This window comes from Bombus huntii, chromosome 3, assembly GCF_024542735.1.
Source record: "Bombus huntii isolate Logan2020A chromosome 3, iyBomHunt1.1, whole genome shotgun sequence".
In the NCBI taxonomy this organism is placed as follows: Eukaryota; Metazoa; Arthropoda; class Insecta; order Hymenoptera; family Apidae; genus Bombus; species Bombus huntii.
In genome coordinates, this window is record NC_066240.1 from 10,081,470 (window position 1) to 10,098,051 (window position 16,582).

General features: G+C 35.2%; 1 protein-coding gene across 13 annotated transcripts in view; it reads right to left on the reverse strand.

The window, feature by feature from the left end:
- LOC126863810 (kinesin-like protein unc-104) overlaps positions 1–16,582 on the reverse strand; it is a 35,450-nt gene that overhangs the window by 3,644 nt on the left and 15,224 nt on the right. For 2 of the 13 annotated variants that reach the window (XM_050614358.1, XM_050614357.1), the window contains exons 3-28: positions 15,791–15,873; positions 15,341–15,419; positions 14,341–14,686; positions 13,865–14,120; positions 13,235–13,392; positions 12,778–12,917; positions 12,168–12,206; positions 10,176–10,310; positions 9,550–9,996; positions 8,954–9,156; positions 8,755–8,872; positions 7,870–8,042; positions 7,116–7,294; positions 6,501–6,638; positions 5,242–5,379; positions 4,784–4,902; positions 3,776–4,145; positions 3,597–3,687; positions 3,353–3,468; positions 2,665–3,205; positions 2,332–2,521; positions 1,747–1,994; positions 1,319–1,621; positions 445–732; positions 227–363; positions 49–150 (exon numbers count right to left, since the gene is read on the reverse strand). In XM_050614358.1, coding sequence (XP_050470315.1) covers positions 49–150; positions 227–363; positions 445–732; positions 1,319–1,621; positions 1,747–1,994; positions 2,332–2,521; positions 2,665–3,205; positions 3,353–3,468; positions 3,597–3,687; positions 3,776–4,145; positions 4,784–4,902; positions 5,242–5,379; positions 6,501–6,638; positions 7,116–7,294; positions 7,870–8,042; positions 8,755–8,872; positions 8,954–9,156; positions 9,550–9,996; positions 10,176–10,310; positions 12,168–12,206; positions 12,778–12,917; positions 13,235–13,392; positions 13,865–14,120; positions 14,341–14,686; positions 15,341–15,419; positions 15,791–15,873 — 5,137 coding nt within the window. The remainder of the gene's footprint in view (positions 1–48; positions 151–226; positions 364–444; positions 733–1,318; positions 1,622–1,746; positions 1,995–2,331; positions 2,522–2,664; positions 3,206–3,352; positions 3,469–3,596; positions 3,688–3,775; positions 4,146–4,783; positions 4,903–5,241; positions 5,380–6,500; positions 6,639–7,115; positions 7,295–7,869; positions 8,043–8,754; positions 8,873–8,953; positions 9,157–9,549; positions 9,997–10,175; positions 10,311–12,167; positions 12,207–12,777; positions 12,918–13,234; positions 13,393–13,864; positions 14,121–14,340; positions 14,687–15,340; positions 15,420–15,790; positions 15,874–16,582) is intronic. The other 11 variants (XM_050614361.1, XM_050614359.1, XM_050614360.1 and 8 more) reach the window with 11 other exon arrangements.

Below are 16,582 nucleotides of genomic sequence, written 5' to 3' on the forward strand. Positions count from 1 at the left end.
TCGGATTATAGACTTTTTTTAAATATAATTTCAAATGAACAACCTTACCTGATTTGACCAGCAAGAAGAGGATTAATAGCGTACAGCCAGTCATAAACCTCCTTATCTCCTAAAGTTTGCAATAAATATCCTCGATGTTTTGTAACGACGCTGTAAAATAAAGAATGCCGATTTGAGATGTCTAAAACGGATTACATCCACACGTAAATAACTTTATATAACTCACCTGAAAGTATTTGGTACTTTTACCATAGCTAATTGATCTTCAGAATATTCAACTTGAGCAGTAGCTAAATTAATGAGAGCTCTCTCCACTGGGTCCTTTTCTTCCCGAAAGATTAAAACGTATGGTCGTCGTACAGCCTAATAACCAATGATATTTTTAGTATATCAAACAATTCTAGAAACGGAGAAATAAAAATACTGTATTCAAGATATACATACCACCCAACGTTTCTTCCAACCATTAGTCTTGTGTTCGAGAACATTTAGGTATCCTTTTCTGGCAATAACCGGACTGATGCGAATTTCTTCGACTTCCGGCACGTAGAGTACCAAATTCTCCTTCGATGGGGAAGATGAACCCAATGGAGCCGGTGCGATTGTACACGGTTGATTAGCGGATTCACTGGCTAATATACTCTCCTGCAGTTCCTGCAGTCTAGCTCTCTCCGGTGAACTTAACCTAAGGATGCACGACTTAGATCTGCTCCATACTATTATACCAGCAGCCTGCAAGTAACACTCCAGCATCACCCTGACCGTGTCCAATTTTACTTGCGGTTGTCTTTGACTCGAAAATCTCGAGTCATCGTCTACCAATTGTTGTGTTTCAAAGTAGACAGAAAGCGATTCTTAGAAGCTGATTGCGCTAAAAGCGCGATTTTCACTCAGCGAAGCTACTCGAAACGTTGCGTAACAAACGATTATTGATCGTTCTTAAAAGCGAACGTGAATCGAATTTCGATCTGATACAATAATTTCATTGAGTTTGTTGCAAGCTCGTATGTGGAAGAGACAAGTCGACCTTCAAATTGAATCGAATCCTCGCAATCTTCACTCATAATTGTTAAGAAATATTTTTGTTTTTCATTTCGAGATATTAGTTATCCAGTTTTTAATTTTACACTTTTAATTTACATTTTATTGGCATTAAATTATGACCGATGATAATGTGAATGAAGAAAGAGAGTATCGTTTTTCTTTGAATCTCGAAAAACAAATATCTATTTTTGCCATCGAGATAAAAATACGATGATGCGACGAAGCGTGGACAACCGCTACTAGCAGGAGCACTCAGGCATGCGGGGAGGGTTACCTGCTCTAAGTAATCACTAGCTCTCTCGTATACTGACTCTTGGGACGAGGATGATATCACCGAAGATATCATAGATGCCGTCATATCGGCCATAGTGTCTTCTCCGGGTGAAACGTCGGACAATAGAATGGGTTCTTTGCTTGGAATGCGACCTTGAATAAGTTTGATATACTTTGTGGCTAGTTCTTTTTCTCTTTCGGTCATCTCCCAAGGCTCGTAAACGTCTTTACTAGTTGAACGCTTCAATTTCACCGGGCTGGCATGCGTTTCATTCGTCGCTTTCGCCATCATGTTGCAGACCTCCTGTATTGAATAAACATAATGGATGTATCTCGTTTGTTTAACTTTTCTTCACCTCTACTCAAATGCTTAAATATTATATAAAGATTCTTAGATCTTTATAAGACTAAAAATATAAGATACTTTACCTTCTCACTCTTTGTGAAATCATGAGATATTTTATTGCAGAATGACACTTTGTCGATACCGAGCTTTTCTCGTAATAATAGCGTGTGTCTTACTCTTTCCACCTCTTCCAATCTTGTCAATTTTTCTAACTCCCATTGGTGATCGAATATTAAGCTATCTCCCCGTGGTCTCCATCCATGAAGATTTTCCTCTCCTCTAACATACGTAGAGCTGGTGTCCAATACACGCCGTTGTCTCCTCTGAACGCCTGCAAAAGACAATTGCAAAAGTGGGGTGGGTACTGAATGTGAGAAAAGCGAAATGTTAAAAAGAAGTATGAATATGTTTCGTCTTGGCCAAGATTGGAAATTTCTTTGTCGAAATAATTTAAGAAGGAATAAAACATAACGAAGAAAATTGCCAATTCGTTAATAACATGATATAATAGTCATCGTGATTGTCACCGCAGCTTATTATTATATAATCTAATAATGTAGTAACATCTTTCTAACAAAATATCCCCTTTCTCTAAATTTGTGCGACTATTATATCGACAAGGAGGGAAAGGATCAAGAGGGGTCTACGCTAAGGGTAGCAAGACAAACCTGGGCTACCTGCTTCCGAAGAACGACGCAAGACCAGCTCGTAAACACCACTGAGTCTGTTTGCTTCTTGATTGCGGTAGCTTCCGCTGAATAGATGCTTCAGAGAACGTGGCCCTACTCTGGCGTCTCTGCCATAAATGATCATACTCAAGTCTTTCGTGATGATCGCTGGTCTTCCACAATTCTCCAACTAAAAGAAATGATATAAAGAAATAAATCAAAGAACGAATCTTATGGAGGCATTTAATCTCTATTAAATATACAACGCATAATCTATGATTAAATCTCTAATAAATATATAATACAAAACATTCAAATAAAGAGTAAACGTACCTCGAGGTAAGCAGAAATTGTCATGAAGATTTGTTCTCCGTAAGCTGTAACTCTATTGAGCAAGGCCGAATTATGAAGAGAACTATCCCACGCTGCCTCGAATCTGAACATGCATCTATCATCACCAGGTACTTCTAGATATTCGCCAGGGAAAAGCCCTAACGAAAGCACCGACGAATCATTGTCCTCTTCCTCTGGTTCTGGCGTGTTTCTAATACGTCCGACGACCAACTCTCTCACATCTTTCCATCGCAGCTCAGACGCTGGTTCGTGTACAATGGTAATTCGAATCCGACGCTGGATTCCCTGATGGAGCAAAAACAATCCACGACACGGTAGATCGTCGCTATGGTCGACCACGGATGGTACGTATTCACCGTTCGGCGCTAACTCGCAAATCTCAAACCAAACTAATACATCGTATTTCGCGTGCACGTGTGACGTGCTCGGAGATGGTAAAACACTGCCGAATTTCGGTGAACGTACGGGTTGACTGATAGGTATAGATGGCGGAAGCATTCTCTTCGGTGGTTGTCTTACGCTATGAAATACAATGCAACTGAGTTTATTCGTGATTTAAGAAAGACAATAATATCTTACCAAATCGTTATAACTAATCATCTTAAAGATTAAAGAAGACAATATCTTGTCGAACTGATAGATTTCATAGAAATTATTTAATGCTTACTATTCCAGTTTTGCATCTTTATGCAGAGGATGTTGCTGATAGTGTCCAAAAACTTCGAAAACGATTGGTTGAGTTTTTAGATATTCCAAGAATGATTTTGTTACCGTCACCGTGATCTGAACAGTATACGAGAAAAAAGAATAAAGAAATACATAATCGAAGTTGATCATATATAAATTATTTCTTTTTTTTTATTTAATGCAAATTATTTGTTATTTCTTATTTTAATGTAAATGTAGCTTACATTTTGTACGTGATAAAATCCAGGAGGACATCCTTTTCCTGTATTTTTTACTGGCTCAGTTGAAAATGCTTCATCGTGTCGGTGCAAGAAACTAGATATAACGCATCATAATCATACATTAACTATCAATTTCTTACATAAAATATCTTTATTATTGTATTATATCAAACTAAACGTACTTGAATTGGCAAAAAATGTCAGCATATTCGGTGGAAATGCCCATGGCCTGTAACACGGTAACCCTGAATGTGAATTCAGAGCCAAGTTGCAAATGATCCGGTAGATCCTCTTCCTTCATGTCGCTGGAAACTGAGCTATCCCCTCTGCCACTGTCTGCATCGCCGATATCGTCTTCGTCTTTCACCTCCTTTTGCTCGTTGTGGCCCTCCACGACGCGTTCCTCGTGTAACAGAATTTGACGGTTCTTCTCAAGAGTCTGGGTTAACAGAGTGTTGCGTTTGTTCTGCTTTTGATTTCCAAACAAGTCGTCCTCGAAAGAAATTCTAGCTGACTGTCTGACGCCACTTGAGTATTCACTGTTTTCCTCTTCTGGAACAAGGGTTCGTTACGAAAATCCTACGCCAGAATACTTTTTCTACAAAATATAACGCGTTTCGTGTTCTTATCGATCGCGTGCAATAAATTTCTCATTATGACTGATATAAACTGACGTAAAGACTTCTGATATTTAATACAAGCAGTGATATCCAAGTAATAAGCGTATGTATTGAATAGTATGTAAAATATATTATGTATATATATTTACTTATTTAAATGTGTATATGTGGCGAATAGTAAAATATATTATTGTAACATCTTTTAAATACTAAAATTAAATTTATATGAACAATAGTGAACGCGTATAAATATTTTAATCCACAGAGCAAGGAAACGATACAACAGTAAAATTATATGACGATAACGTAATTTTAATTACTTCTTTAATTACTTCTGAAATAATTGGTGGAACTGTTGTCTAATTTCATTGTATCGACATTGTTTCGCAATCAATTGTATTACTGGTAATATATATGTAGGTATACGCATTTCAACGATGCGGTTAACTTAAGATCGCCTAATCAGTCACATAATATGTATTTAATTTCCCCCATCAGAGGAAATAAAGGAGTTAAATAAACTTAAGGTAGGAGATAATAAAAGAAAATATACAGACACTGATTACGTACCAACAACAGCTTGCACAGCTACACGCAAGTAGCCTTTTACGTCTCCCTTTTCGTTTACTATCGCTACTTTGTGGATCAATGGTACGGGATACATAAGATTGCTTAGATATACGAAAGACCTATGGCAACAAACAAATTGTATATTTATTACCAACGTTTTTTTATAGAGCCATAAACGTCAAAATGCTTCGACACTACAAATACAACTCAAAATGTTTCATATTAATAAAACAAAGTTCATTAAAATATTTGGTTCATTTATCAACTAGGTCGTTAAATATTTATAAAATACAATTTTTGGTAATGGTTATTTTGTAAAATGTACTCTTCACTGCCTCAAAAAAAAGTTTATGAAGATTCGTTTCATCTGTCAACTAGATTGTTAAACATTTAAAAAAAAGATAATCTAAAGCATAGATTTTGGAAATGTCTGATGTTTAAAAAGGTTTCTTACGAACCTGCCAACCATTCGGAACCAGGGAAAACGGTCGTAGAATGGATCACCTCCAGTGATGGACTCGATATTAAAATCCGGGGATGTCGGCGACAATTCTGCCTCGTTGTGATACATTTCTCGCATCAGTTCAAGTCTTTGTCTGCACAAAAGCGAAAACGTCGAATCTCCGTTGTTAATCGGTTCATATTTTTCTTAGCCATAAGATAAAAACGTAATCAAACATTGTCGAGAAGCACAGTGAAGGACACTCTGTACATAATACTACACCGTATGCGTGGTGTTGTGTTCGGATGTATTCGAAAGTGGTATGACAGATATTGTAGATGTTCAAATAAAGGGACATAACATGAGAATTTTAGTGTCTTTTATTTTTCTTAAACGGTGACTGAAATTTTCGTAAAAATGCAAGTTCTATTTCATCTAAGTAATAAAGTTGATATATTAAGGACAACATTTTACATACTTCTGCTGTCCCTGTATTTTCATAGTAAGAAAGAGTTACGTTACGAGTTACGATGATATAGAACAGCTAGAATATTCTATATGATTTTTGTCAAAATTGTTCGATCATAGTTGTTTAATCATAGTTTCGTGTAATTCGCAGTGACACGTGCACGGTGAAGTCACGAAGCGATAATGTGAGAAAACTTCAGCAGCAAGGAGCGCACGTGTTCAGCGGGACGCAATTGAAACGTGTACAGGAGTTAAACCCTTCGACTAATTTTCAGTTAATGCCAATCTAATAAATTTGATTATAGATTTCTTTAGTCAATATGTAGAATATACAGACTATTTCTCTCATTTCATTCTAATCGTTGAAACTGGTACAACGAAACTCTAGACTGCCTAAAGAGGAAATAAAAGAGAAAAATGTAAATATACTAAAAAATAAGATGCAAAATAAGATAAAAGAGTTTTGTAAAATATACGGAGGGGTTAATTCCGCTCCGATTGTTAATATCAAACAGACTAAACACGCTTGGCCATGCAGAGATCCTTGATCAATGTACATTTTCGTTGAATTTAGCACAATTGCAAAGCGAAAGTATATTTCGTTGGTAGGGAAGAGAGGAAGAATAGAGAAACTGTTTAAATCAAACAGACAGTGTACTGAGACGTAGCAGAAATACGGTGATAAGACGAGATTAAGATCGACATTTTGCACATATTCGTATATATAAAAAATTTAACAGAGTTAGAGGATGGGCGTGAAGCGTGTGACGATAAAGAGGAAAGAGTCTCACGCGTTCGAGCACCAACCTCGAAGGCAAAAGATTTGCGAGCGAGAACTTCGGATTAGAGTAGGCGGTTAGACATTGGAAAATATCCTCTTTGGCCTCCGGAGTGCTGGGGCTCGAGTCCTCGTTGTACACGTGTCGCATCAACTCCAAGCGCTGTCTATAAGTTAACACGTATTACTTGCGTGAGTGTCCCTGTGCGGTTTCATCCAAGCACGCATCTAATTAAAAGCGATGGTAGATCTTGATCCGCGAATCCGCACTCTTATCAGTTCTTTAATCGACTCACTATTCGATCGTACGACGAATTTAAAGTGCTGCCAACACACCGATTCTGATCGTATGGCCGAGAATAAAGAAATCGATAAAGGAACGATATTTTATTTTTTTCGCATTTGATACTGATATTAGAAAAAAGAAATGAGATTATAAAATAGCTGGTAGCTATCATATTCGGTACAAATAATGGCAATAAGAAGAAAGGTGGCAATAAGAAAGCTTTCTGATATCTCGTTTTACTCGAGAGATATGTACTAGAGTTTGAAATAAATTATGTGACTCACCCTGTATATATAAACATAAAATGATAAGGTAAAGCATGTTCAAGAAATGAAATGTCAAATAAAATGTAACACACCTAAGTTTATCGAGTGTCCAGTAATGTGTCGCGCCATTCTTCGTGTCTTGAACTTCTACAGCAACTATAGTACGCGGGAATGGCCTTTCTTCTTCTTCCTCGTCGTCAATGACAGGTAAGAGATCCGAAGGAAGCGGCGAGTAAAGCGTATCCGTGAGCAAAGTAAACTGGAATTGTACCTAAAAAGGATATATATGATATTTGTGAAGCAAAAGTAGAAAAAGCTTTTATCGCCTGGAATAGACATAAAGATGTATCGTTGTGAAAAAATGAAACGACCAATGAAATCTTAAATTATAAAAGTGATGGTGAGGTACGAAACAAGCGGATGGAATTAATAAAACAAAATATCAGTGATGAATAAAAGATTAAACAATTAGATCAACAAAGGATCGATATGGGAATGTAAAGTCATTACTTGCGAATACAAAGTATTTTTTTGACTATTAGAACGTCAAAAAGGGGGTACGCAAAAGTGCATTAATTGTGAAATTTGAAAATCTGTTAAGTTTCAGTAATTCAGGCTTAAATTAATATTATGACCGATGACTGATTAACAAAAAGCTTTTTTCGAATAATTTATTTTGAAATATTTGATTATCTTTGTGAAACTGATCAAATGTTCATGATGGCTCTTGAAAGAATGTCAAAAGATATGATGAAAGATATGAATGTTGATGATTCATAATCAAGAAAGAGCCGTATAAAGGTTTGAGTTTTCGTTAGTTCATCGAAGAATGAACCACGGATGTACCTTCTTTTTGAGTTCGACAGAAATAGCGTTAGCTTCTTTGAGGAATATAGCGTTGCCCCATAGATCATCCCGAAGACTTGTGAATTGATGATATTTCCACTTGCGGAAGGCCCAAGCGGCCAGTTGGAACTCTCTCTCGGTCCAGTTGCTCTCTGCGTCAAACAAGGGGTTGACTGAAATGCAAGCCATTACCAGGCAAAACAGTCAGAGAAGCCAAGCATTTCGTGGATACTGGTTCCTTCGTTAAAAGAAGCGACTGGCGTTCTGTCCACGATCAGATGATACACCATTTCATTTTGCGACAAGCGATCTTTCTAAGAAACATACCTCGAGACTGCCAACAACTTTTTAATAATGGGGAAAAAGTAAAAATTTCAGGAGCACAAAAGAAATATAGTGATGTCATACCGGTTAACTACATGCGTGCATCGCAAGTTAATTGAAAGACAAAATCGAACAATCAACGTACATTCAGAGAACATATTATTAACAATTCGTTACGTACCACCATCTGATCGTCTCACAGATCCGTACAATGATAAAATTTGTAATGGAATGAAACTGAAATTATATGACGGACAACGGTGTATGTCCCTTTAGTTAGACTTTTCTAAAAAAGTTTACGATATAAACTATAGGTGAGTCCATTACAAATTCAAACCTTTTAACGAAAGGAATATAACGATCTATTACATATGTGATCATTCCTCATTCGTATACAGAACTGTGAAAAATGTTTGATCAAAGATCACTGGCTTGAAATTATGATAGTTCAAGCCATAATTGTTGATCTTATACTATCTTGCTTACGTGAATTTCAATAATTGTAAAAAGTCAGAATATGCTATATCATAACTTTAAAAACCATTCAATATGTGTACTCACCGAAAATATCTTCCTCGATATTGTTAAAGTCTTCGGGGGTATAACTGCTGTACATTGACATCGTCATGCTTTGTTCCTCAACCTGTCGTTGCAGTGCGTCTATTCGAGCCTCGTAGTTCTACGTAAAAATACAAGAAACCATATGTATGAATATTCACATTGAGTATCCATTAGTTTATAAAATATTAGTTGTACTTACCTTTCTTTGCTCTTCGAACAATTGGTCCGCCTCTTCCTTCTCTTTACGGAATTGTTCTTCCAAAGCTAATAATCTCTTCTCCATCTCAGCTTTTAGATCAATTCCTTGCTTTTCCAGCAATTCAATCTGTGCAAAGTTCCAGTCGACTGTTTCTCCATTTCCAGGAGTTTCTGCTGGAGATCCCTTCTCTCTTCGTTCACGGACTGCGCAGTCAACAAAATATCTTTTTTCACATAATATCATTGTAGACATGTTGGGTTATAGGCGGGTCTCTCCTCATTAAATATAAGATAACGTAGATAAAGCTATATTTAGTAATAAGATAGAAATAAAGAATGTAATAAGAATAACTCTTAGAACAACTTTTTCAGTTCTGAATCTTTCAACAGTTCACACATAACTTCCATCTGCCAATCATATCGCACTCTTAAAGATTACACACGCACAATACACATTCTTGCCGTACGTAGTCAAATTTAAATTTAATGCCCAGTCTTCCATGCTTGTACGAAGCTTATTCTTACTGGAGGCATTTAGGTATAAATGGTATCGAGTGTAAGGGGTTAAGCATAGAACAAAGTATATACACTACTTACCCTGATCAGGATGATTGAATCTGAACACATGATTCTTTCCTAAGATGACGCGAGATCCGGTCTTCAGAACGATCGGTTCAGTGACCTCACGTCCATTAACGTAAATTAAAGCTCCTTTCTTCGGAATCAGGGTAATAATACCCTCGTGATTCTCGAAGACGCAGTGCTCGCTCAGTATGTGAGGACCACATAACTGTATATCTTGCGGTATGTTAGCTTCGGCGCTACCGATACGTGTGAAGCCATCCTTGATGTAGTAAATCAAACACTCGGACATGAGCGGATCCTCATTCAGATTCACCAAGTGAGGAGTCTTTTTTGGAGAGAATACACCAACCGTGACTCCATCCTCTTTCACAGCAACCCCCATTTCGGCGAACACCGCCTCGCGTTGTAAACGAATTATCTCGGTTCGTTTCAGCTTCTCTTCCCATGTTTCGTTCAATTCTGAGAAGTAAATGACAGCAAATTTCGTATACTCCTAATTTTTATCATTTCGTTTAGTGTTATATATATACATAATTGTTTCCAATAGCGTTCTTTTTTAACTTTAAAAAAATATTTATCTAACCATAAAATTTATTTTCGTGTATGTAGTTTGTTAAAAAAATTAATATTTCATTTACCGGCTATAAGTTTTTCTGAAGCTTGCAATTGATCCACTGCTTCTTCAGCGATAGTCGATGTGGTGTGAGACGGGATTCTGGGCCGACTTTCCTTCACGTCGTCCTCGCGTTTGGTTGCTCGGACGATTTCATCCCCTGTGAGATAAATAGAATCGAATAAAGATACAGAAAGTATAAGGGGTTGAATTTAGAATGGCGAGTCTCAGCCAGGGGTATAACACGCGTCTCGGAAACATCAAAAGCCATAACTAAAGCAGTGGCGTAAGTGAAAGAGAAAATTTTTGCCAAGATCTGTCCCATGATCCGTATCACAATGAAAAATGTTCTTTAGAAAAAACAGGAAATAGAACATGTAATTTAGACATTCTCCTTCATGAATAAAAGCTGTTATTATATTATTTCATTGAACAGAGAACTTCTTTGAATAATAATATATATTGTATATAAAAGAAAGTTGTTTCAAAGTTATTCACGTACATGAAAATTAACACATTAAAACTTATATCTTTTTTCTTATGAAATACCAAAGGATTAAATTTTACAAAATATTAAAAATTCATTTTCTTATTTTGATTATCGCATATAAAGCAACGTTCTATCTTAAAAGAAATTAGGGATGAAATTCAATGTGAAATCTCTGATTATAAAATTGAGATTGCATACTTCACAAATTTTTGAGAATAAAAAATATCTTCGTGGCATACAATACTGTAAAGATGACAAATACAAACGATCCGTATATATTTATGCAAATCAAGCGCAGCGCTCAATCAAATATTGCTATCCAGCTACAATATTCATTAAACTTTGGTTGAAGTCTAGTAAACGGTGCTCGTGTCACTGCGTCCGAGATGCGTTCGAGATGTTCATTGTCGAGTGCCATGCAATACCTTTAGGCTGGTTCGGGAACAAAGTGATGGATCTAAGTGGATAATAAGCGAGGCAAACAACACGTGTTTACTGGAGAGGAATTCTGACACAATGGAAAACTATAAAGCCTGAATTCATATGTGGCCGCTCGACGCGAAATGAATTGTAATTACATGTTTACATATCATTTAAGATTCTCTCGAAGACGCTAACAAGATTTTTCTAAAGAATGATATTATGATGACGATGATACATTGATCTCAATCAAATTGTTCGGCTCATAACACAATCAGTTACATTTTATATGACTATTTTTTCCTTATAACTATACTACAGATGTTTATATATTTAAAAGTGCAAAAATATACAGAATGTATATAATATACAAAAATCCTCATTTAATTTTTATTTCTTTATTTGTGTTTATAAAAATATGAATTTCCATCAACATCCACAATCTACTTAGAAGTTTATCTTAGAGGAAATGCTACCTTTCTGAATTTCCGATCAATATCGAATTACTTGTAACGATTCGTTTTTATCGGTTAGTTACAACAATCTATTGTAATCCAAAAAATATGGTAATATCGTAACGAATGATTAATTGTAACAAGGATCAAGGTATCCGCTTATCCTCATATGCTGCTTACTAAAATACTGTACCGAAAAATCCATCTGAGTGACTCGATTGTACATTGGTTTAATTTAACGTTGGTTTATAAAATACACAAGAATGTTGCGTTCTATGCAACCATACGATGTGTCCTTTCTCTATTATTCATGTTCATTCTTATATTTTTTTTAACGAGGAACGCTAAAAGCCGCTAATTATGCAGCCTACGAGAGGCAGGAACAATGATAATCATTAGGCACTGGTTATCACAGGGTTGTATATATATGTTAAAGGAAAAAACAGAATGCGTATCGCGAAGCATATGTAAAGAGAATTTTGTCGGAAAATCGACAAAAACACAGAGAGATAGAAATAGATAGATAGATGACACGCATTATGCACTTGGCCGTGAATGAAGCGGACGTTCAAAGAACAGGCGCAGAAGAGTGATCGATTGTCTGGCTTTTATAAGACTTTTCGTTGTGTGGATTGTCGGTTATTTTACTTACTAGATTCTTTCTTTTCATATGTGACTTTACCATCTGGCCCTACGTCAAGCACAGGGGAAACAAAGAAAAAAAATGTACTATGTAAATGGTGGCTTGTCTACCGCGCACTACTTTTTTACAATTTGTCTCTCCTTATTTTTTTATTTCTCTCTATATCTTTTTGTTTATCATCGTTTGTCCTTTCTATCAGCTTGATATATTTTTACAGTAATATTTCTTTTCTCTTTTACACGAGCAAGTTTACTAAAACGCGTAGAACACTGCGAAAAATTATTTTTGCAACCTATTAAATCATTTATAGCATATTTTCTTTTTTTACACGGGAGGAATATCAATGATCAAGAAAGAGTATCGTCTAATGGAAGAAATACCATATTTCGTTTACAGTTTAACCAGTGTTCAAATATTACTCTTCCGTAAAAAGTATTTTCATTATAGAATTATTAGAAAACGTAACAAACCAACCCTGACAGATTATCAGGCACACGCAAATGTGCTCAGATTACTAGACTTTCAATTTCAAATGTCATAAAATGCCTGTATGCCTGTATAGAGAAAGAGGGCATCACTCTTTAAAATTCGGGTATTATATGGTGAAAAGCCAACTTACCTTCTTGAACATCAATACCCTCTTGTTTCAGCAATTCCCGCAATTTTTGAATCTCTTCTTTGAGTTCTCTGATAAGCTTCGCGTTCGCGTCTTCGTTGACGACGGCTTTGCAAACTATTTGTTTCGCTCTGTCTGCGTATCTGTAGTTTACCAAAGTAAAAATAATAAAAATAATTATCCACAAAAGTAGATATGATAGTAACGGGAACAATTACAAAAAAACATGCAGCCTATTACAAGTTATTTTATATAGTTAGCTATTTTATACAAATAAACTATCGAAGAAAGGAGATTTATTCATATCCATTAAATTTTTTGATGCCAAAAATTCTTACAACTCTAAATAACTATGCACTGGAATCGTCGTGAGACTTTTGAGAAAACAAAAATGCTTGAAAAAAAGATCAGTTAATAAAGGTGAAAATAGAAAAATTACAAGAGTGATGAGTAACTATACCGTAAGGTGGAGAGGGTTTCATCGTAATTGATGTCCGCTGGACTCACTGCCGCAATCATTGCTGTTTTAGAATTACCTCCTAGATTTTCTCTCAAAAGCCACGTTAGAACAGAATCTCTATAGGGGATGAAATCAGCCTTTTTCTTCTTTTTAGTCGCCTAGATGACCAAAACAAGGACTCATTCACTGTCCATCTTGTATACAAAAATTTAGCAGACTAACATTCAAAGTATTTCAAAGTATAAGTAATTATCACATATTTGACGAATTAAAAATATTACGATACATTTGATTTGTAATATTGTTAAATTAAATAAGTGAGTTAAAAGATCATGGATACACGAACTTACCGCCTAAAAATCCATAAACGACAGTAGAGTAAACAGAAGACATGGGTTTCGTTAATGTGAAATTTAGGCAACATCTACGTAACTTTGAAAGGATAAAATTGTGCAACTTCTGTACAACCAATTGTACAACGTATCCATTTTTTATATGACTTGTGTCAATAAAATAAAAAAGCAATTTCATCGTAATCTTACGTTCCCTCATACGAGAAATATAAATTTCAAATCGTCTTCCTACTATGCATTATACATTATTTTTTTATAGGTAAAAAATATTGCTTACGATTTCAGCAAGGGCACTGATAACCTTTCCAAGGGTCGTCAAGCTTTTGTTAATATTGGCACCTTCTTTCAACCTCGTACCCTTTGCACCAGTAGAATCAGCCCTTTCAGAACCCGCCAAATCGACCAGGGAGATTTTGCTGACTTTTTCTGTCACTAATCCTGTTGCAGAATCCTGCTTTTGTTGCGTGAAGAATATCGTAAATACGGCATGAGATCTGCTAGACGTTTCGTTCATATTTGTGGCTGCTACCGTTCTGAAAAAAAGAAAATAAGATATGAAATAAAATATTTTGAAATAAAATATAAGATATATGAAATAAAATATCAAATGTATTTTATACTCCCAAATATATTTTATATCAATTTTTATAATATATTATATAGTAAAGGTATAATACTAATCTTTCAATTAATTAGATGTTTTAATCAATTTGAATTATTAAATTTCATTAATTTTGTATTTAATGTACATACCTTGCCTTGTTCCCTTCATCGATAAGATCATGAATATCTTGATACGACATCACCGCCAATTTGGACAGGTCCTCAACGTACGGTCCAAGCAGAGGATGCTCCCGTACACGAAGGTTTCCTTTGTTCTTGGGATTTAAGAGATCCCGCACCCTTTCGCAGTATATTTCCATATAACTCACTTCAACAGAATACTTCAGGCACTCATTTGAATTGCGACTGATTTTTCTAAAGAGGTCCTTGCAAATTTGAGGTATTATTCCCTCTTGACCTTCTTCTTGTTTACCCATCATGGTGTACGATTTGCCAGCACCGGTCTGTCCGTAAGCGAATATACAGACGTTGTAACCTACGTGTTAACAAAGTCATTGTTCAAATTAATTATTAGTTAAATTTTTAAATAATTAAAATTAGTAGCTAAAACTATATCGTGTCGTACATATACTGTTGGTCATAAGTAGTAAAACTCCTGCTGATATTTGATGCAAATTGAATAATTACTGAATAATTACTGAATAATTACTGAATAATTGAATAATTGATAATACATATTAAATAATAAATTTTCACTATCTTTATTTTTTAATTATTTTATTACAAATTTCTCCAAACTTAGTTCAATAAATATAACGAGTAGATATCCCTAATATTCATAAATGGTAATGCGTCTACATATTTCTAAAAATTGCGGGTATTGTAAAAGGTATAACAAGATGTCCTTCCAATAATCATTTCTTATAAGAAATTCAAAAGAACAGTAAAATAATGTTTTCAAATTTTTTAACGGTAGCATATATTCGTGTGTCGTGAATATATGCCAAGATCGTATGAGAATTCGAACGACTAAATTCCTATCCGGATGGTATGTGGGTCCACATGTTCGGTTCCTCGACGTAAATTCCGCGGTATGCGACAATTCGAGTACACGATGCCTAAAGTATTGCGAAATTGTTCGATCAATCTGTGCAGACGTTCAGAAATTTTCCATTTGGTATATGCTCACCTTCGAAAGCATGCTCCAACATCTCTTCGCCGATATCCTTGTAGACCATTAGTTGTGAAGAATAATTTGCGTCGTTTGGCTATAAAGAATATAGTCCATTTATTATGTTTTTATACTATCTGTTCCCGATATCGGTTTTACGATAATGCGATAAATTATCGAATACATGTTTAACTTGTGTCCTTTTATTAACTTCTTCTTGGTCTTAATCTCAGTAGGAGTTATTGTAAGTACCTATATAATTTAGACTCTCTTTAAATAGTTCGATTCTTCTTATTGGTCCGTAATTTTAATTAAGAGTAACGTGGCAAAAACAATTCACTTTATTAATAATGAACGAATTTATGCTATATTTATAATAGATCTTTAGAGCAATGAAATGAAAGGAACACCAATACAAATGATTGATTTTTACGGAAATTCAATAAAACGAAAAAGGTATATACTTACGTCCATGGAAAAATAGGAATAATCGTAATTGAAGCTCTTGAGCGCATCTTTGCTGCCCGGTGGTGCTTTGGGATTCAATATCGCTGGAACACGCAAAACAGCAAATTAGTAATACAAAAGGAAGTCATAACTTATTACTCGTTCTTATTTCATTTCCAACTTTTTCTGCGTTGTATATTAAACATGATTCTCGGATAAGACCCATAAAAAATGAATAGAAAGTTTCCAAATATAAACTTTTCTCATTCGTACGTACTGATCAAAAGCTATATAAACATGTAGCATATATTATGCACACACAAATCGATAGACAAATAAATAATTAGATTAATACGCGTGTCACGGGCGAATAAGGTCAGCTGCAGGTGATTATATAAAAGAAAAAATAAATATATAAAACACAAAATCCGGGAACGTGGGATTACATGTCCATGTAAAAATATTGATTAACTATATCGAAATTTCACAACGAAATCATTACACACCAATGAACTGACGTCAATGTGTTCTCTCAACTTTATCTAATATTAAACTTGCCCCGTGATCCATTTGCATTTTACGAGACTTAAGGAACCGAAGTTCTTCGTTCAATTCGTGACGCAACATTAAAGTTGCACGAGAAATTGCATGAAATATCGAGTAAAAAACTTTTACAAGAGAGAACCAGAATTTTCACCTCGACATTTAAGTAGATTTTCCCTTCAACAAACAACGCGTGTATACAAGGCACGCTATTAGCTAAGTTTGTTGAGTTCAAGTTGTTTAAACTGAAGATTTCAAATGAATGAAAAG